The sequence below is a fragment of the Microcaecilia unicolor genome, chromosome 5, assembly GCF_901765095.1.
Source record: "Microcaecilia unicolor chromosome 5, aMicUni1.1, whole genome shotgun sequence".
Classification (NCBI taxonomy): Eukaryota; Metazoa; Chordata; class Amphibia; order Gymnophiona; family Siphonopidae; genus Microcaecilia; species Microcaecilia unicolor.
Window position 1 is genome coordinate 161,526,279 of NC_044035.1, and position 21,285 is coordinate 161,547,563.

At 43.7% G+C, this 21,285-nt stretch overlaps 1 protein-coding gene across 1 annotated transcript in view; it reads right to left on the reverse strand.

The window, feature by feature from the left end:
* SGPL1 (sphingosine-1-phosphate lyase 1) overlaps window positions 1–21,285 on the reverse strand; it is a 332,112-nt gene that overhangs the window by 3,973 nt on the left and 306,854 nt on the right. Inside the window, exon 12 of the mRNA XM_030203525.1 lies at window positions 6,633–6,753. Coding sequence (XP_030059385.1) covers window positions 6,633–6,753 — 121 coding nt within the window. The remainder of the gene's footprint in view (window positions 1–6,632; window positions 6,754–21,285) is intronic.

A 21,285-nucleotide genomic window follows, 5' to 3' on the forward strand; every position in this document is an offset into this window, starting at 1 on the left:
CCGTGGGCTCGACTGCATTGACCTATAAAAGGGAAGAGAGTTCCTGAACAAGTAGTTCCTGGAGCTGAGAGCTTAATTTTGATACTCTCGGGGGGGGGGGGGGGGGGGGGGGGGTTTGCCAATGAAGTGCGTAACCTGTCCAGACTATTTTGAGGACCCACTGATTTGAGGTTACAAGGGGCCACCTTTCTTGGAATAAAATTCAGTATTCCTCCAACCGGTAGGTTAAAAATTACTTTTACTGCCGCTGTGCTCTCTTGGAGCTAGTCAAAAGCTTGACCCTTACTTTCACTGGGGCTTTTGATCTTTCTGGTGCTTTGATTGGGCGTTAGACCTCTGAGCCAATTGAGAAGGGCAAGAGGTAAGAGGATCCATAGTAGGGCCTCCTTTGGCAACCTCCTCCATCTTGTCGCCAAAACGGTTAATCATCACAGCAGGGCACGTCTGACAGCTGCTCCTGAACTGCTGGTTCAAGGTCAGAAGCATGTGGTCAGGCAAGTCTGTGTATTCCTATAACCATGGCGGAGAATCTGGATGCCACATCAAAAGCATCATAGGTTGCCATGGCCATGTGCTTTCGACTCACTTGCTGTTTGGCTACTAAGCAGCAGAGCGCTGCAGCCTTCTCAGGTAATAAAGTGTCTGCAAACTCTGCCACACTGTTCAACAAGGGACTTCAACTATCAACTACATGACTATGAACAGCTGGGTAAGAATGTATGCGGGAAGCTAGTACAGTGTTCTGGAAAAGTTTTCTTCCAAAAGCATCCAAGTTCTGAGCATCTCTCCCCAGAAGCACCAAAGAGTGAGATTTGGAGCTTTTGGCTCTCAAAAGCAGATTCAATGACCATAAAGTGGTGCGGCAGCTGGAGCTTCTCGAATCCGGGAGCATTATGGATCATGTACACAGAGTTGGCCTTCTTATGAATAGACTGTACAGAAAGTGGAGTCTCCCACAATCTCATTTGCACAGCCTTAAGGATGCTGTCAACAGACACTGCCCCAGCTTCCTTTGGAGGGGCATCAAAGTCAAAGACAGACAATGGATTTCTCCCCTCGGCTCATCCTCAACCTCCCTGACAAAACCAAAGAAAGATCTCCTTGGGGTGGGGGGGGGGGGGGGGGGGAGAGAAGGGGGGGGGGAGAGAAGGGGAGGAGATATTTTCTCCTTTTATATGGTGGGGAGGGATTTGATAGAAGTTTCGGAGATCCTCTGGCTCCTGAGAGGCTCAGAAGGAGTGGTCTGACTCAGACTCAGGAAAATAATCCTCTGCCCGAGTCCTCATTAGCTCTAAAGCCATGGGCTGGCTGAGAGCAAGAGTCAAGGCACAGTGTGAGACCTGGACCTCAATGAGGCTTCTCCCCCTCCCTGAGGGTCTCGACCCTTCAGGCATCAGTGTCGATACTAGACCAAACATAATGGCATAGGCCTCTAGGATTGGCTGGACCAACATTCGGTCCAACACTAATGCCCTCAAGGGTATCACATTGGGCAAGGAGCTGCCCCAGCTCCTCCTGGAGCATGGCTCAGATCCGCTCCTCAGTGAAAGGAATCTGCAAAGGCAAGGAGGACACAGTTGAGGTGGTGAAGTCCACAAAAGGAATTGGGGTAGAATCAAAAGACTGATCCTGGCCTGATGGAGGCTGGCACACTGGTGCCAAATTTTTTGAGGCGAATACATCTTAGTGTCAACAATGCTGATGCCCCTGTGCTCCTGGTGCCATGCTTTTAAGGGGACTGAATGCTGATGCTTCTTGGTCTCCACCCATCGTACCCATTGGAATCTCTCAGCACCAACAAAGACAATGCCGAATCCAAGTCCTCAGTGACAGATTAAAGGATGCTCAGCTCCGATGGGTGCTGCCAACACTCGATGTCAATGCAAGTGGAGACCTTCTCGATACTAATGCTTCCCCAGTGTCCAATGAAAGTCCTGGAGCCATATGGATCAGATGCCTTCGATGCTGCCATTGATGAACCGGAGGAGTGGCCTAGTGGTTAGGGTGGTGGACTTTGGTCCTGGGGAACTGAGTTCGATTCCCACTTCAGGCACAGGCATCTCCTTGTGACTCTGGGCAAGTCACTTAACCCTCTATTGCCCCATGTAAGCTGCATTGAGCCTGCCATGAGTGGGAAAGTGCGGGGTACAAATGTAACAAAAAAAATAATAAATAAAAAAATAGTTCTGCACTGTTCTGGACTCTTGATTGTTCTCTTGGATATCTGGTGACTGAGATGACAAGAAGAATCATGGTTGGGCCCCAAGCATGCCAAATACCAATTATGACCATTAGTTTTTGATACAGTTTTGGCATGCGGGTATACCACTTAAAACCACTGGGAGTTTTTTGGGACATTTCAGGAAGATAGCTAAAGTGAAATGAAATCACTCAATGACAGAGGAAAAAAAAATAACACCCTAACCTGATTGCTCAGGCCTAAGTGGGCCAACGGGCTGTGGAAAATGAAAGGAAACAAAGTGCTGAAAAAAAACCTAAGGGGCCCTGTTACTAAAGCTTAGTAAGCAATAACAGAATTAGGTGCGTGAATGCTGTATATATATTATTTTATATTTAGGGGGTATACAGCACTTAGCACACACTAAGGAACTAAAAGGAGAGGGGAACGTAGGTCCAGAACAGCACTCACCAAAGAAAAAAAAGTCACAAATGCAAGTTGAAAAGCTACAGCAAATTTGCCAAGAATGCAAGCCACACAAATGAAGAAAAGCTTTGACAAGTGTTTTAACAGCTCTACAGAAAGAATAAGATTAGCTGGTTCCATGCGGTGATGGTGGCAGAAGGTGCCTATCTGTGCATGGTAGATAATCCAAAAGCTCTTGAAAAGAAGCTAGGGAGTTTCCTGTGGCGGAGTCTGTCAGATGATGTCACCCATCTATGTGAATCTGATGTCCTGCTTGTCCTTAGAAGAGCTAAGTTTACACAGAGATTAATAAATCAGAGATTAGTATTTGCTCTTAATTATTTTAATTTGCTCTTATTTGTTGAAGGCAACTATATTATGATGCTGGATTTAAAATTTTGCTCATTATCCAGATATTAACAGTCAGGATTTAGATGGCTCATAATTTACAAATAGGATTTCTATTTTTAGCTATTTATAAATTGCTAATTTAGGTGTTTAATCTTCCAACTAATGAGTGGTTGAGAGTTCAGAAAAAACAAGTGGTTTAGCAGCACAGGTACTATTATTGAGTAGCTCAGCTGTATCAAGTACATACAATGCCTTGCAAAAAGTCTTCAAGCCACTGTACATTTTTCCACATTCTGTTGTCTAACAAAAATACAAAACCACGGATCTATACAACATACTTTACATTTTCAACATGAAAGCCAGAAATATTCATAAAGAAATCAAAAGTCTTTGACTGCACAAGTCCTCACACCTTTTGTCATAGCAAATTCGAATTAATCTCTTCTAAAAACTGCCTTCACAAGGCCCAAAAGTTAAATTGAGTCAATCTATGCCTAGTCACAGTAGTTAAACTAATTCAAATACTCAGGATGAAGAATCAAGCTTTTTGTTGTATGAAATGAATGTGAAGCAAAAGATCTAAACATGCTGAGCATGAAGCTGACAAAAGAAATCCATGATAAAATTATTCAAAAAGTATAGACTAGGAAAGGCTTGATTGAACATCCCTCAGAACACTGCCAGACTACTCATATGGAAACAATTTGGCACCACCAAGACACTGTTTTGGACAAGTCATTCCTCAAGTCCCTAACCATGGGGTAAGGAAACTGTTGAGGAAGGTCAATGTGAGGCCCATGATTACTTTAAAAGAACTACAGAGGTTTCTGGGTGAGACTGGAGGGAAATGTGAATTGTTCAACAATTTCAATATTACACCAAAAACCAGCATTTAACCTGGTGGACCATGACCTACTTTTGGACTGAGTCATATAGGAATTTCTCATTCAGTAAAATATTGATTTTCTGCTTGGATGGCTAATTGTCGTTTAAAACTGAATGTTGACAACATAACTCTTTTATGGGTGAAGAGTAACTCCTCTTTTGTTCCAGCTTTTTTAAATGGTCAACCTATTCAATTACAATCTGAAGTTCATAGCTTAGGAATCTGGTTAGGCACCCAGTTGAAGGGTGATGTTCAAATCAAATGTTATCTTTTTCTGTGTTCTCTCAGCTTTGTATGCTCTGACAGATCTCTGTCTATTTTCTCATTAGATGACATGCAGAAAATAAATCATGGCTTATTTTTTTTCAAGAATTGATTCCTGTAACTCATACTCAGGACTAAATAAAACTTCTATATCAATAATTCAGTTGCTGCAAAACACTGCAGCTAGGATTCTACTTTATAAATCTGGATTTGATAGGATCACTCCATTATTTAAATCTCTACATTGGCTTCCTATAATTTCAGGATTGATTTTAAAATACTGTGTTTGCTTCATAAAATTATCAATGGTAACTGTCCTGCATATTTGAGTTCTTTAATTTAAATGAAAAGAAATCTGTCTTGTAGATCGATTCATAAGAATACACTTTTGGCTCCCTCGTCATCCTCTTTAAAGCTAAAATCTTGGAAAAATTATTTCTGTTTACTGTAGTTTTATCCTGGAAAACATTGCCTACTGTTCTTAGATTAGAACAAGGCTTATTAAAAAATATTTTAATTGATTCTGGTGATTTTTGCATCACCTGTTAATTAGGACATCACTGTATAGCTAGTTGGTATAAGTTTCCTTTTGTAATTTATTTATTGAATTTATTTGTGAACCATCTAGACCTAATGGTTAGGATGGTATATAAGAATTTTATGAACTATGTTATATACGTATGGTAAAGCAGTAAGAAGGTAAAGCCACTGCTTAAGAAAAGCCATACAATGTCCCGCATAGAATTTGCAAAGAAACACTTAGGGCACTGGTTCCCAAACCTGGCCCTGGAGGCACCCCAGTCAGTCAGGTTTTTGAGATATCCACAATGAATATTTATGAGCTATTTACATGCACTGCCTCTACTGCATGCAAACCTCTCTCATGAATATTCATTGTGGATATCCCAAAAACCTGATTGGCTGGGGTGCCTGCAGGATCAGGTTTCAGAACCACTGAGGAGGATAATGTACAAATGTGGGAAAAGATTTTGGAGTCCAAGGAGACCAAATTCAAATATTCTGTCCTCAGTACTAAGCAATACATGTGGTGTAAAAACCAAACACCACATCCCTCTGGTAAGGCAGTGGTCATGGGGAGGTTTTATAACAAGGACAGGGAGACAGAATGCTGTGCAATCAATGAACTGCTTTTTTTTTTGTTTGTTTTTAAAGGCCGCAAAGTGTGAAAAATATGTTGTGAAGACATTCGCAGAGCACTGCACATCTGGGCATCAGAAAGCAGTAAACATAACAAGCACATAAAATAAAAAAAATAAATAAAAAAAGAAGGATACTAGACAGGACCAGGAAGGGGCAAGTACTAGGGGAGCAGGTTTTTTTTTTTTTTTTTTAAATTATAAATGTTTAGCCAGTAAACATCTGTTTTAGGCATTTATTTTTTTAAAGCTGTTTTATCGGTTAAAACCTAAAGATCAGAAACCACGGGGTTTTGCAAACTTTTTTCGTATCAAGCTGTTCAAGTATGAAATTCTCTGCCAGCTTCTGTGAAAGCTCAATCTTCATTGTTTCATAGATATCAGAAGTCATTTATTTTTAAGAAGTTTATTTGGGCACCTGAATATGACGATACATTGCATTACCTATGTCTGATATGTAGATTTATTTGTTTTTAGTCAATTATAATTAATGTATTAAGGAATAAGATTGGATTAGATAATTACAAAGTATCCACTATTTTTCACATTACTTTTCTGATGTGGTAGTATTCTCAAATAACTGAACAGAATTTCACAAATTATTACCTGTCTTTGCTTATTAATGAATGAGCTGAAGTAAAACCTGGACAGATTTAGGAAACATAACATCTTTTTTTCTCTGGTTTGCGTTCCGTATGCAGTTGATGACCTGATTGTGCTGCACTGCTTTCTGTGTCTGACAAGATCCTGACAACTAGGTTTGTAATTTTCAAAGAGTGTTCTGTTCGTCCTACCGGACCAGTATTTGCTTCTCTGTTTTCCTTTATTTTTTATTGTAAACTGTTTCATTATATTGCTATGAAAGGTGGTATATCAAAATCACTAACATACATACATAAATGAGGTCCTATAATGCTTTGTGGACCACCTCCTGTCATTTTATTTTCTTCTGGCTCCTTTTCACCAGCTGTACATGGTTATCAGAATCATACTGGTCTCACAGATTCTACTTGATCTACTAACTTTTCCCAAGTACTGAAATACATTTCATTCCATAAAGAAATGAAAACTATGGGCCTCTTATCAAGCCGCACTAGTGCTCCCGGTGCAGTAATGCCGACAGAGCCCATTCACTTGGAATGGCCTTCATTGGCACTGCCGTGCGGGAACCACAAGCATGGCTTGACAAAAGAGGACCTCAATGCAGTTTTCTAGGTGGAACTCCTAAAAATCTTACAAGAATATAAGATGAACCTGACATCTCTCTACTAAACTATTTTGGATACAATATTAATTGATATTTAATTTAGAAAACACAAAGGGTCTGTACCATGCCAGTGGTCTTAGCTCCAGGATCCTTCATGATTTCAGCTACAGATTCACGAACATCCTTTACAAACTGTGTTGCAATTCCAGGCTTTATGTGCTGCAGGGTAACACAGATGTGAATGCTGTGGAGTGAAACAAAGATAATAGTCTACCAGTCAAAAAACTGTTTTAAGCACAGAATGAACAGGAAGTGAAAGAATATATATGCTGTTTTGTGGCCAAAACTCCCCAAAATGTTTAGAAATAATATGCTCGATGTTTCACAAAGGTTATCAATTAAAAAGTTAACTAGTAGGATAATAGGTGCTTTTTTTCATTAGGATCAAACTCCTCTACATCTGCATAACCAACCCAGTCATAACCCCATTCGCTACCATTTGTGATCATAGGAGTCAGTTCTGTGGGTGCTGAGTACCCCCAATATTGAGCAAGCTCCTTCTATGTGTCCATGGAGAGGTCACTTGTGTTTGCTACTCCTAATCATTTTGGGATGTTGGTGCATATGTTTGTGATAGGGGAAAAAGGAGGTCTCTGAAGTAGAAGTACCACTGTCCTTCACTGAAGGGGGCCTACCTCTATAAAAACCGCAAGTCAGAATTCGTTCTCCACCATCTAGATCCCTTGCCATCACAAAATGAGAGCCCTTGGTAAGGTAGCACAGACCACAGTTACTTTTGAAACACTATGCATTCATCTTGAATCCTACCCATAGATGGTGCTATTATTATGCACTAGTTGGGACACCCTTCCCTCCTCTATTCTATCCTTACGAAATTCCCAAATCTAGCTGACCTGAGGACCAGAAACAGGAAACTACAGGGCTTCCTGTATGGCAGTGCTGTTATTGGGCCACCAGGATGTCCTAGTAGATGGCCTTTTGGCTGGAACAGCATCAATGCTTTTAGTAAAAATTTTGATTTTTTTTCTTTTTGTTCTTAACAGGGCTTCTGGTTACTTTAGAGATCAAATGCAGCAGGAACTTTTGCCCTCTAAGAAGACAATTGTTCAGACAGCAGGAAATATTGCACATGATATTATCAAACTTCCTTTTTCTCTGTGTTTCCCCAGACAATTTCATCATTCAAATGTGGATTAACTTTATATACACAGTCGCCCTAGTGTAATTTTATCAGCAACTTGAGCATGTAGAACAGTGGATTACACATTCATGTAGACATGTACTTAACTGCACCTACATTTATGAAATACTCTTGTAGGTGTTTCTGGGGACAGAGAATGGTATAACAGGTATGGAATCGGTACTTAACCTTGTATTTTATAAAATGTACATATATGCACACAAATGACTCCATGATAAGTTTCTGTGAACTTTCATAAAAACACGTGTGCACATACTGTCTTTATAAAACAGGTGCACCATATTCCTCCTTTTGCCTAGGCAACTGGTGTTAAAATTACCATTCCCCTTTATAAGCCTTTTCCCTATGCAACACGTTTTATATGTGGCAAATGGTTACTATAAAATACTCCCCCAAAACACAACCCTGCACTCATGAATTCTCCAATTACTTGTAAAACGATGGGTAAATCCAATTATGTAGGAGCCTCAGCAGCAACTCATTTCACACAGGAATACACCCCATGACTTGCCTGCATCGTCATCAGCTTCCATCACAAAAACTTCTTAATCTCTTTATATGTCAATAACACAAAAATTAGTATAAACTTTAAAATTGATCTTTTTAGTTTCACATTATAATATTAGGATCCGCGCCAACATGGGCCATGTTTCGCCACACTGTGCCAGGGCAATAGGTCCTATTCTGAGATGCAATTAACTTCAGGCATCTCCTCAACTCCTCAGTATCTTAGCGCTCCTAAACAGTATGACAATGTGTAAAAGTTTCAAGACTGTATAGGAGCACTAAGAACTGTGAACCAGACGATACTCTAGAGATCCCTGATGCAGGCATATGTTCATGCCGAAACCCAGCTGTGTTGGGTTGTAGAATTGATGCTGACAATAAAGGATTTCTAGTTCCTATTCTTTTTGTGGACTCTACTATAAAATACTGCAACTGTATGTGCAGGTAGAAGTACATGAACTTTTACACCATTTGTGCATAAGCATTCCCAGGGGACAGGGTTTGGGTAAAACAGGGCAGAGTTGTAAAAGTACATGCACATTTCATAAAATATACTTATACACAGGTACAAAACATGCACACATGAACACCAACCTCCTCTTGAGCAGGTGTAAATGTTTTCACCACTGGGGGTTATGCTAGGAGCCTATTTTATATAAGACACCCAAGTGTCTATGAGGCATATTTTCAAAGCACTTAGCCTTCCAAAGTTCCATAGGTTTCTATGGAACTTTGGAAGGCTAAGTGCTTTGAAAATGAGCCCGTATGTTTCCTTTATAAAATGAGCATGTTTTTCAGCACTTTTATAGGCACTCTTGTTAAAAAAAATTACCCCCATACTGTGCTTCAGGAATACTATAGAAAATTAATGCTCTAAAGAAAAATAACTGTGATCAAGTAGGGGCCGTAAGTGCAAACTGGTGCAAAAAAAATTGTTTTCAACTATTGCCATTAAGGTCAATGTACATTTGTTTTATAACATCTCCCCCCCCCCCCCCCCCATTTTTCCCCTCTCCTTCAAAAGAGTAACCTTTAATCAGACAGATTTCAAGCTTCTTCTTTTTTTAATTATTCTTTTCCTCTAGTTTTCTACTATATCAACAAGTCTCATCTAGCTATTGAGCCAAATGTTTTAAAAGTTAGAGGACCCTAAGGTTGAAAGACTCAACTGTATTGCACAAGTTTGATATGGCGATTCCTGTACTATGCATACTAAGGCAATAGATCAGCACTATTCTTGCTGCTGAAACTTCTATGTGTTTATACATCAGTCCACTTGTGAATTATAGAACTCTTTCTCTCACTCTTGATCAATAGCAGCAAAACCTCTTACATTAGAAGAGAGAATTGTTTGCATCTTTATATATAGGCCCGACCTCAAAGCATCTGCTCCAGCCTGTTCCAGTCCTGTTCTTCATCTGCTCCAGCCTTCTGTCCTCCTGTTCCAGCCTTTGGTCTTTCTGCTCCAGCCTGTTCCAGTCCTGCTCGTCTTCAACCTCTACTGCTCCAGCCTTCGGTCCTTCTGCTCCAGCCTGTTCCAGTCCTGCTCGTCTTCAGACTCATCTGCTCCAGCCTTCGGTCCTTCTGCTCCAGCCTGTTCCAGTCCTGCTCGTCTTCAGCCTCATCTGCTCCAGCCTGTTCCAGTCCTACTCGTCTTCAACCTCATCTGCTCCAGCCTTCGGTCCTTCTGTTCCAGCCTTCTGGTCCTACTGTATCAGCCTGTTCCAGTCCTGCTTGTCTTCAGCCTCCGATTCTTCTGTTCCAGCCTGTTCCAGTCCTGCTTGTCCAGCCTTGACTCCATCCTTCCAGGCCTCCGTCCTTCTACTCCAGCTAGGTCCAGTCCTGCTTGTCTTCAGCCTTGACTCCATCCTTCCTTCCTTCCATCAGCTATTGTCCTGATGTTTCAATTGCTGTTTCTACTTATCACCTGAAAGTTCAACTACTGTTCCCACCTAACACCTGAAAGTACCTCAGACTTTATTATGGCCCCTATACACATTCTCTTCCTAGCCCTATCCCTTCTCAATCTTTTCCCTCACCCTCCACCACTGTCCATTACAGGAACTCACTGCCCATCCATTGATTTCATCACCTCACCTTCTCTTTTACACCCTTCCTGCTTCTCAGCTTTTAATCTTCATCTCTTTCTTCCCTCCATTGTGCCTTCCCCATTCTACCTGTGTACCTCTCGCCTTCGACGTCAAACCTCTCCTACTCTCCTCCGCTCTCTTTTACTCCTTCTCTTACTCTCAGCTGGTGACATCAATCCCAATCCTGGTCCTCCTTTTCTGCCTTCTTCCTACTTATGCAGGCCACATCGTGACATCTCTAATCTCATCTCTATTCCTCTTCTTCTCCCTTACTCCTTACCCTTCTCTTGCACCCTATGGAATGCCCGCTCCATCTGCAATAAACTTCCCTACATTCACAACCATTTCGCGTTCCCTCCATCTATTTGCCTTAACTGAAACTTGGTTCTCCCCTGATGACTCTACTTCTGTTGCAGCTCTTTGCCATGGTGGTTATTTTTTTCTCATACCCCTCACCCTGCTGGCTGCAGCATTGGCGTTGGATTGCTACTCTCCCTCTTGCAAATTTCAACCTCTTCTTCCACCCCAATCTCACTGCTTTTTGTCCTTTGAAGTCCACTCCATCCACCTTTTCACTCCTCTGCCTCTCCGAAGTCATTTATCGACTCCCTGATAAGTCTCTTTTATCCTTTCTCATTGACTTTGACGCCTGGCTTTCCTTCTTTCTTGAACCTACATCCCCCTCCATCATCCTAGGTGACTTTAAAATCCATACTGATAATTCCTCTGACTTATGCTTCCCAATTCCTTGCCTTAACTTCCTCATTCAATCTTCAACTGTGCTCCTCTGCACCCACCTACCAAAATGGTCACTGTCTTGACCTTATCCTCTCTTCTGTTTTCCCTCCAACTTCTGTTCCTCAGTTCTCTCCCTTTCTGACCATCACACTTAAGCACCCTCCTCCCCAGTCCCACCCAATCTCAACCCCCACATCTAGGAATCTTCAAGCTATTGACCCCCTTACTCTGTCCTCTTGTGTCTCTAACCTTTTCTCTTCCACTACTCTAAGTCTGTCAATGAAGCCGTTTCTTCCTATGATACTATTCTCTCCTCTGCTCTGGACACTCTTGCCCCTCCCATGCCCCGTCCTACTAGGTGTACCAAACCCCAGCCTTGGCTGACCTCTAAAATCCGCTACTTTCGTTCCTGTGCCCGCTCTGCTGAATGTTCTTGGCTTAAATCCCGCATCCTTGCCGACTTCATTCATTTCAAATTCATGCTTAACTCCTTCCAGTCTGCCCTTTCACGGCCCAAACAGGATTACTTCACCCAATTGACAAATTCCCTTGGCTCTAACCCTCGACTTCTCTTCGCCACACTGAACTCTCTTCTCAAAGTGCCTCCGTCCCCAATTCCCCCTTCTTCTCCTCAGACCCTAGCTGAGCACTTCCATGATAAAATCCGTAAGATTAACCTTGAATTTTCATCCAAACCCTCCCTACCTCTCTCTCCCTTAGTCCACACCCCCTACTCTCCTTCCTCTCCTTCTTTTTCCTCCTTCTCTGAAGTTTCTACTGATGAAACTGCCCTTCTTTCCTCCTCCAAATGTACTACCTGTTCATCTGATCCCATCCCCACTTATCTACTTAACACTATCTCTCCTACTATCATCCCTGTCATCTGTCACATCCTTAATCTCCACTGCAACTGTTCCTATGGCCTTCAAACATGCTGTTGCCACTCCACTCCTTAAAAAAACCCCTCACTTGACCCTACCTGTCCATCCAACTATCGCCCCATCTCCCTTCTTCCTTTCCTCTCCAAATTACTTGAACGCGCCGTGCACTGCCGTTGTCTTGACTTCCTCTCTTCTCAACCTATTCTTGACCCATTCCAATCTGGTTTCCGCCCTCTTCACTCTACTGAAACTACACTTACCAAAGACTCTAATGACCTGCTGCTGGCTAAATCCAGAGATCTCTATTCTATCCTTATCCTTCTTGACCTATCTGCTGCTTTCGACACTGTTGACCACACCATACTCCTAGATACACTATGCTCGATTGGATTCCAGGGCTCTGTTCTTTCCTGGTTCTCCTACCTCTCACTTTGCACTTTCAGTGTTCACTATGGCGGTTCCTCTTCAACTTCCATCCCACTTTCAGTTGGTGTCCCCCAGGGTTCTGTCCTTGGACCCCTCCTTTTCTCCATCTATACCTCTTGGTACCCTGATTTCATCCCATGGCTTTCAGTACCATCTTATGCAGATGACTCTCAGATCTACATCTCCACCCCTGAAATCTCAACCGTAATCCAGGACAAAATTTCATCCTGCTTGTCTGACATTGCTGCTTTGATGTCTCAACGACATCTGAAGCTAAACATGACAAAAACTGAACTTCTCATTTTTCCCCCTAAACCCACTTCCCCTCTTCCCCCTTTCTCTATCTCCGTTAACGGCTCTCATATCCTCCCTGTCTCCTCGGCTCATAACCTTGGAGTCATCTGATTCCTCTCTCTTCTTCTCTGCGCATATTCAACAGATCGCCAAAACCTGTTGTTTCTTTATCTACAACATTAGCAAAATTCGCCCCTTCCCTTCTGAATACGCTACCAGAACCCTTATCCAAACCCTTGTCACCTCTCGCTTGGATTATTGCAATTTACTTCTCACTGGTCTTCCACTCAGCCATCTCTCTCCTCTCCAGTCTGTCCAAAATTCTGCAGCACGACTTATTTTCTGGCAAAATCGTTATACCCACACTAGCCCAACTCCTCAAGTCACTTCACTGGCTCCCTGTCAGCTTCCACATACAATTCAAACTTCTCTTACTGACCTTTAAATGCATCCATTCTGCAGCCCCCCATTACCTATCCACTCATCTCTTCCTACATTCCTCCCCGTGAACTCCGCTCACTGGACAAATCTCTCTTGTCGTCCCCCTTCTCCTCCACTGCTAACTCCAGACTTCGTTCCTTTTCCCTCGCGGCACCTAATGCCTGGAATAGACTTCCTGAGCCTGTACGTCTAGCTCCATCTCCACCTGTTTTCAAATCTATGCTGAAAACCAACCTTTTCACCACTGCTTTTGGCTCCTAGCCACTACTCAATTGCCCTCTACGTGTTCCTTCTCACCCAGTACTTCCCTCGCCCTTAATTTTTTTTGTCTGTCTGTATTTTTAGATTGTAAGCTCTATTGAGCAGGAACTGTCTCTCTGTGTCAAGTGTTCAGCGCTGCGTGCGTCTGGTAGCGCTATACAAATGCTAATAATAATAATATTAGCAATACAAAACTGTCCCTAGTAAGGATTCATACGGGAAGGCATTACTTTAAAGAAAGTCAATCTGGACTAAGTTTGAAAACATATTCATCAATGTGCCTTAAATTGCATTGTCGACTCTGTATTATATCGAACTCTAGGTCATTTTTATTCCACCTCAATATCCAAGTGATAATCTTCCATTTAACTCGTATTTCATTGATACATAGAGAACATAGCTGTGTCTTTCCATTTTGTTAAATTATTAAACAACCTTAAGCCCAGTGCCCCCAGGCTGTCTAGGGAAAAATCTGGGTCTGACTTCATCTAGTGTTTAACCTGCCTTGAAGGAGTGCATGCCTTACTGTCCAGCATGATTACTAAGGTCACAGATTCAAAATTGTTTGTTTATACCATCTCTTTCTACAGCGAGATTGGAGATCACGTGATGTGCTGAAGAGAGCGGAGGTGGAATTGCTCTCCTCTCGGGCGGAACCCTCCCTGTCGCCATAAAAACGTCCGTTTCAACCTCAAAATTATAAACTTAAAGCGTACAGATAGTAGGAGTGCATGGACAGCTTTGTTACGCGCCTAGACACGAGGATGCCGCCGAAAAATGTAAAGAAAGAGGCTGAGAGGCCCCGCGCCGCGGAAAGCAAGATGGCGGCGAGCCCGCCGAAAGAGACGCCAGAGCCGATGTTCACAAATCAGCAACTGATACAAATAACAGAGGCGGTAAAATTGGCGCTGGATCCCCAGTTAAAACAGTTGGCCACTCAGTTAACGTCAGTAGAAAATCTACTCGCCGATACGACCAGGCGCACAGGCGAACTAGAACAAAGAGTGTCCGCCATAGAAGACGAAGGAGCCGGAACAACAACACAGCTTCAGGCATTGAGATCCCTGGTGCAAAAGCAATCTCAACAAATAGACGACCTTGAAAATCGCTCGCGACGAGCCAACTTGCGAATAGTAGGCATACCTGAGAATGTATCAGAGCGCCTACTACCTTCAGTGCTAGAAAAGTGGCTGCAAAATGAGTTTGCGTTGTCAGACGGAATGGGTGCCATTTGCCTCGAGCGAGCACACCGAGTGGGGCGGAAAATGGACAATAATCAGAAACCCAGGATGGTGATGGTAAAAGTACACAACTTCGTGCATAAGGTGGAAATTTTAAGAGGTGCCCGACTGAAACGAGAAACCTTGGCCTTCGAGGGCTCTCTGGTGAGGATCTACCAAGATTACTCCTACGCACTGCAAGAACGGAGGAGGGCCTACAGCCAGATTTGTACAACATTGGTGGAAGCGAACAAAAAATTCATGCTAATATACCCCGCTACGCTACGAGTCAATCACCAGGGCAAATGGCAAGTGTTCATGACCCCCAAAGAAGCTCAAGAATGGGCGGCAGAGACACTTCAGTCACAGCAAAGCAGAGATAAATAAATAAAGGACTAAAGAGAACAGACTCTGGATTTAAGCAGCAGGCAAAGCAGAGGCCCAGAGCCATCCAAGGAGGTATTGAAAAGGGGCCCACAGATAAAGTAAATGGCGGGGGAGGGGGAAGCCCCACATCATTGATCTCACTATTTCTCTCATATGTTAGGTGGGGGAAACAGAAGGGTTTGTACGGGGATGGGTAAGGAGTTAAGGGAGGGCGGGAGGCAAAGGGTGGGGCAGAAGGGTAGGAAGGGGGGAAGCAAGCAAGCATTGACCATGACACAACACATCTCTAAGAAGTCCCATAACACAACAAGAGAGACCTGGGTAAATAGAACAACTCACAGAGTCTCGGGTGAGGCTGGGCACCTGAGGCAGACATATAAATACTATTTGCCATATAGAGTCCCACAGACAAAAGCACATTAAAACCATCAGATTTGCCTCCTGGAATGTGGGAGGCATAACGACCCCAATAAAAAGGGCAAAAATCTTATCAAATCTAAAGAGACAGAAAGTAGATATCGGATGTCTCCAAGAGACAAGACTTACGCCAGAGGAGCATAACAAACTAAAAAGGCAGTGGGTGGGGGAGGTACACTCAGCATCCTCTGGGGATCGGAAAGGCGGAGTGGCAGTGCTGATAAGAAAAGGGATAGGTACAAAATCTGAATTAGTGAAAGCAGATCCAAAAGGGCGATATATTTTGGTACGGATATGGGTACAACAGAGAAACTTCCTAATTCTGGGAATATATGGACCAAATATTTATGAAGCACAATTTTATCCTAATCTTGTTCAGATGTGCCTCCCATACAAACCTGGGCAGCTCCTGGTAATGGGAGATCTCAACCTAGTGGCAGATCCAAATGCAGACTGTTCAAACCCGAGAGTTGCTTCGAGAGGAGGACCAAGAGCGCATGTACTTAATTCCTTTAAGCGTTCACTCAATTTGGTAGACACTTGGCGTAGTTTACACCCTGGGGAGAGAGACTTTACTCACCTTTCCAGAGCACATGGCACACTTTCCAGAATAGATTACATATTAATAGCCCAGACCGCGTTTCCGTGGGTGCGGGCCGCTGAGATAGGCCCAGAGGAGATATCGGATCACTCCATAATATGGATAGACGTGGAGGTACCAGGGTTCTATCAGCAGGGTAGGAGTTGGAGATTCCCAAACTATTTGTCCCAGAATAGTGAATTCCAAGAGCATATCAAAAAGAAATGGGAGGACTATGTTCAGAATAATAGGGAACACATGGATCAGCCTGGTCTGTTCTGGAGTGCAGCTAAAGCCGTACTCAGAGGAGAGATAATAGCCTTTGTACACGCTCACAATAAAAAACAAACAATAGCAATAATGAGACTGGAACAATCCTTAAAAAAAGCAAAAGCCAGATATATCAAACAGCAGACTCAAGAACATAAAGACCAGCTTCGAGCAATGCAAGTGACGCTAAATGCCTTACTTCATGACCGAAGCAAGAGATACCTAGCATACCAGAAATTTAAATTTCGCAGGTTTGGAAACAGACCAGGGACGATGTTAGCAAACTTAGTGTCGGCGTGGGGACCACGCAAACCGATAATAGCCCTCCAAGATGAGACGGGTCTCCTGCAGAATAAGAGCGAAAGGATAGCCGAGATATTGACAAAATTTTTTTCTAGACTGTATAGTTCGCCTGAAGACCCAGAGGAAGGAGAAATACAAAAAATTTTGGAACAGGCAGAGCTCCCGAAATTAACAGACAGTGAGCGAGCAGTCCTAGAAGAACCACTAGAGGCTAGGGAGATACAGGAGGTGGTGAAGTCACTACCACTTGGATCTGCGCCGGGCCCGGATGGGTATACTGGGGAATTTTATAAAATTTTACCACTCTCATTTTACCCTGTCATTAGTGACTACTATGAACAAGTAGCTGGGGAGGGGCAGTTCCCACATCATGCAAACACAGCCTTGATCTCCCTGATCTTAAAACCTGGGAGGCCAGAGGGCCAGGCTGACTCATATAGGCCCATCTCATTACTCAATGTTGACCTAAAAGTACTGGCCAGGATACTAGCCAATCGCCTGGCCGGGATTTTGCCCAGGTTGGTGGGGGAGGAGCAGGTGGGATTTGTTAAAACCAGACAGGCAGCCAAAAACGTGCGCAGACTACTATTAGCCATGGCGACTGGTCAGCTGACAAAAACCCCAACATCCATAATTTCACTTGACGCTGAAAAAGCATTTGATCAGGTGGGGTGGACATATTTGTTCCAAGTACTGAGGCATATGGGATTTGGGGGCTGGTATTACAGAGCTATAGAATCCTTGTATGCAAATCCGACTGCTTCGGTGATAGTAAATGGAGTTAAAGCAGAATCATTTGGAATATCCAGAGGCACTAGACAGGGATGTCCCCTATCCCCTACATTGTTTATCCTATCATTAGAACCCCTACTGAGACTTATAAAGAGAGCAGAGGGAATCCCCGGGGTGAAAGTTGGGGGGGATACTATAAAGGCCCTAGCGTTTGCAGACGACCTGATGATAATATCAACCTGCCCGATGAGCTCATTGGACCAACTGCTGAGCCTAACAAAGGAATTTGGGCAAGTCTCTGGTTTCAAGCTAAATAAAAAAAAGTCTCAAATAATGGATGTATATCCGAGAGGAACTCAGCAGGAGAAGGAAAGCTGCCCCATAGCCAGAGTGGAAGAGAAAATTAAATACCTTGGAACCAACATACCACAAGACCTATCTAAATTATACCAAGAAAATGTCGAGCCCTTGCTTGAGACCACTCGCATAAAACTCCAGTTGTGGGAGAAATATCCGCTGTCCCTTATGGGACGAATTGCTATTTATAACATGATGATAGTGCCAAAGTGGCTCTATAAATTTCAAACCCTTCCACTTTTTCTTAAGAAAGAAGATGAAAAACGCTTGCACCGGTATATACAGCGCTTTCTGTGGAAGGGAAGGAAAGCACGCCTCCCAGTACGGACGTTGCAAATACCAAGAGAATATGGAGGATTGGGATTGCTCAGCATCAGGTATCTTACAATAGCAAGTGGCATGCGACATATTTCTGATTGGTACAGATCAACCTCAGACTTTTCAGCAACAAATCTGGAAACAACATTAACTCAGGGAATACATTTCAGTAGCCTGTTGCATGTGGGAGGCGGTCAAGCTCCTAAAGTCCTACAACAATCGCATATAATGCCCACGGCAAGGGCGGTCTGGAAGTGGGTTTGCCGTCACCATCAATTCTCTGGACGAATTACGCCTTTTCAAGCAATTTGCAATAACCCACAATTCCTACCAGGAACTCTACACCGTAGATTTAACCAATGGCAGCAGAGAGGACTGGTATACTTACATCAGGTCTTGACATCAGAGGGGAGAATCAGGCCTTTCGTGGAGCTTCAGGCCCAGTTTAAATTTGATGAAAGAGATAGATTCTACTATTGGCAATTGAGACATTATATAAACAGCTTGCCCTGGGAATGCCTCACGGAAGATGTGCAGGAGGAGATATCCTCAGCCTTTTCATTTAAGGCACAGGGCAGAGTGTCATTGACAATGCATCACAGACATTTAAGAGACATGACAGAGGAAATAGATTATGTAGCTCTGGCCCAGGCGTGGACGGAGGAACTACAAATGACCTTAACGCCTCAAATACTACAGGAATACATTTATTCGACGCAAAAATCATCAAAGATGGTCCAATATTGTGAAATGGAATACAAATTTGCATTAAGAACTTACATTCCACCAAGGAGAGCCTTCCATATGGGCATATCTCCAGATGGAGCATGCCCAAAGTGCGGGACGCAGGGCGCGACACTAGGGCACATGTTCTGGACTTGCTCGAAAATACAAAGATTTTGGACCAGAGTAATACAAATGACATCCAGTATGTGGGGCGCCACATGGAAGAAAGGGCCGCTGTTGCTGTTCGGAAGGCCAAGGATAGTTCAACCAACTACAGCAGGCTTCAAGGGATTTACTTGTAGAGCTGTACTGGCAGCGAAAAAACTTATTCTCACAGAGTGGATTACAAACAAAGAACCGACTCTGCAGAAGTGGCGTGAGTTGTTAATGGATTACATGAAATTCGAAAAGAGATTAGCAGATTATAGAGGAGAACGGAGATTCACAGACAAAGACTTTTATAGACTATGGACCCCATTTTGGCAATCAATACCCCCAGGGGGTAGAGGACATATTTTAAATATGTGAGAAATGGTCAATGTTACAATCAAGCAGAATAGTCTTTATTTAAAAGGGACGAGGGTGGGAGATGGGAGGAGGGGAGGGGGGATGGAGATGGGGATAGAGAGGGTGGAAGGGGGGGGTAAGATTTAAAGAGTTAAATTTAAAGTTTGTGACTACACAGAATATTGTACTAAGGCTGGGAAGGGGTAAATTTCCCTAACCAGACCTGTGTATAACTTAGAGAATAGATTTGCATTGGAGAGAGAGAAGATTTTTGTTAAATGTTTTATTGTAACCATATGCAAAATAATAAACAAATTTTGAAATAAAAAAATCTACAGCGAGATTAAATTCCACTCAACTCTGCCTTTTTTTTAGCCTCCCATCTTTATGGAATTCTTCCAATCTCATCTTTATTTAGAGGTAAATTTAAAGAAGGACTTTAAGACTTACTTCTTTTCTATGGCCTTTTCAGCTTTCTAGTGCTGGTGGATTACATCTACAGAATAACCTACGCACTCCTTAGTTATAGCGAATGCTACATACCTGTAGAAGGTATTCTCCGAGGACAGCAGGCTGATTGTTCTCACTGATGGGTGACGTCCACGGCAGCCCCTCCAATCGGAAACTTCACTAGCAAAGTCCTTTGCTAGCCCTCGCGCGCCCGCGCGCACCGCGCATGCGCGGCCGTCTTCCCGCCCGAAACCGGCTCGAGCCGGCCAGTCCAGTATGTAGCAAGACAATACACTTCAAGGGAAGACACAACTCCAAAGGGGAGGCGGGCGGGTTTTGTGAGAACAATCAGCCTGCTGTCCTCGGAGAATACCTTCTACAGGTATGTAGCATTCGCTTTCTCCGAGGACAAGCAGGCTGCTTGTTCTCACTGATGGGGTATCCCTAGCCCCCAGGCTCACTCAAAACAATAACACTGGTCAATTGGGCCTCGCAACGGCGAGGACATAACTGAGATTGACCTAAAAAATTTACCAACTAACTGAGAGTGTAGCCTGGAACAGAACAAACAGGGCCCTCGGGGGGTGGAGTTGGATCCTAAAGCCCAAACAGGTTCTGAAGAACTGACTGCCCGAACCGACTGTCGCGTCGGGTATCCTGCTGCAGGCAGTAATGGGATGTGAATGTGTGGACAGAAGCCCACGTCGCAGCTTTGCAAATTTCTTCAATGGAGGCTGACTTCAAGTGGGCTACCGACGCAGCCATGGCTCTAACATTATGAGCCGTGACATGACCCTCAAGAGCCAGCCCCGCCTGGGCGTAAGTGAAGGAAATGCAATCTGCTAGCCAATTGGATATGGTGCGTTTCCCTACAGCCACTCCCCTCCTATTGGGATCAAAAGAAACAAACAATTGGGCGGACTGTCTGTGGGGCTGTGTCCGCTCCAGGTAGAAGGCCAATGCTCTCTTGCAGTCCAATGTGTGCAGCTGACGTTCAGCAGGGCAGGAATGAGGACGGGGAAAGAATGTTGGCAAGACAATTGACTGGTTCAGATGGAACTCCGACACGACCTTTGGCAGGAACTTAGGGTGAGTGCGGAGGACTACTCTGTTATGATGAAATTTGGTGTAAGGGGCCTGGGCTACCAGGGCCTGAAGCTCACTGACTCTACGAGCTGAAGTAACTGCCACCAAGAAAATGACCTTCCAGGTCAAGTACTTCAGATGGCAGGAATTCAGTGGCTCAAAAGGAGGTTTCATCAGCTGGGTGAGAACGACATTGAGATCCCATGACACTGTAGGAGGCTTGACAGGGGGCTTTGACAAAAGCAAACCTCTCATGAAGCGAACAACTAAAGGCTGTCCTGAGATCGGCTTACCTTCCACTTGATAATGGTATGCACTGATTGCACTAAGATGAACCCTTACGGAGTTGGTCTTAAGACCAGACTCAGACAAGTGCAGAAGGTATTCAAGCAGGGTCTGTGTAGGACAAGAGCGAGGATCTAGGGCCTTGCTGTCACACCAGACGGCAAACCTCCTCCAAAGAAAGAAGTAACTTCTCTTAGTGGAGTCTTTCCTGGAAGCAAGCAAGATGCGGGAGACACCCTCTGGCAGACCCAAAGAGGCAAAGTCTACGCCCTCAACAT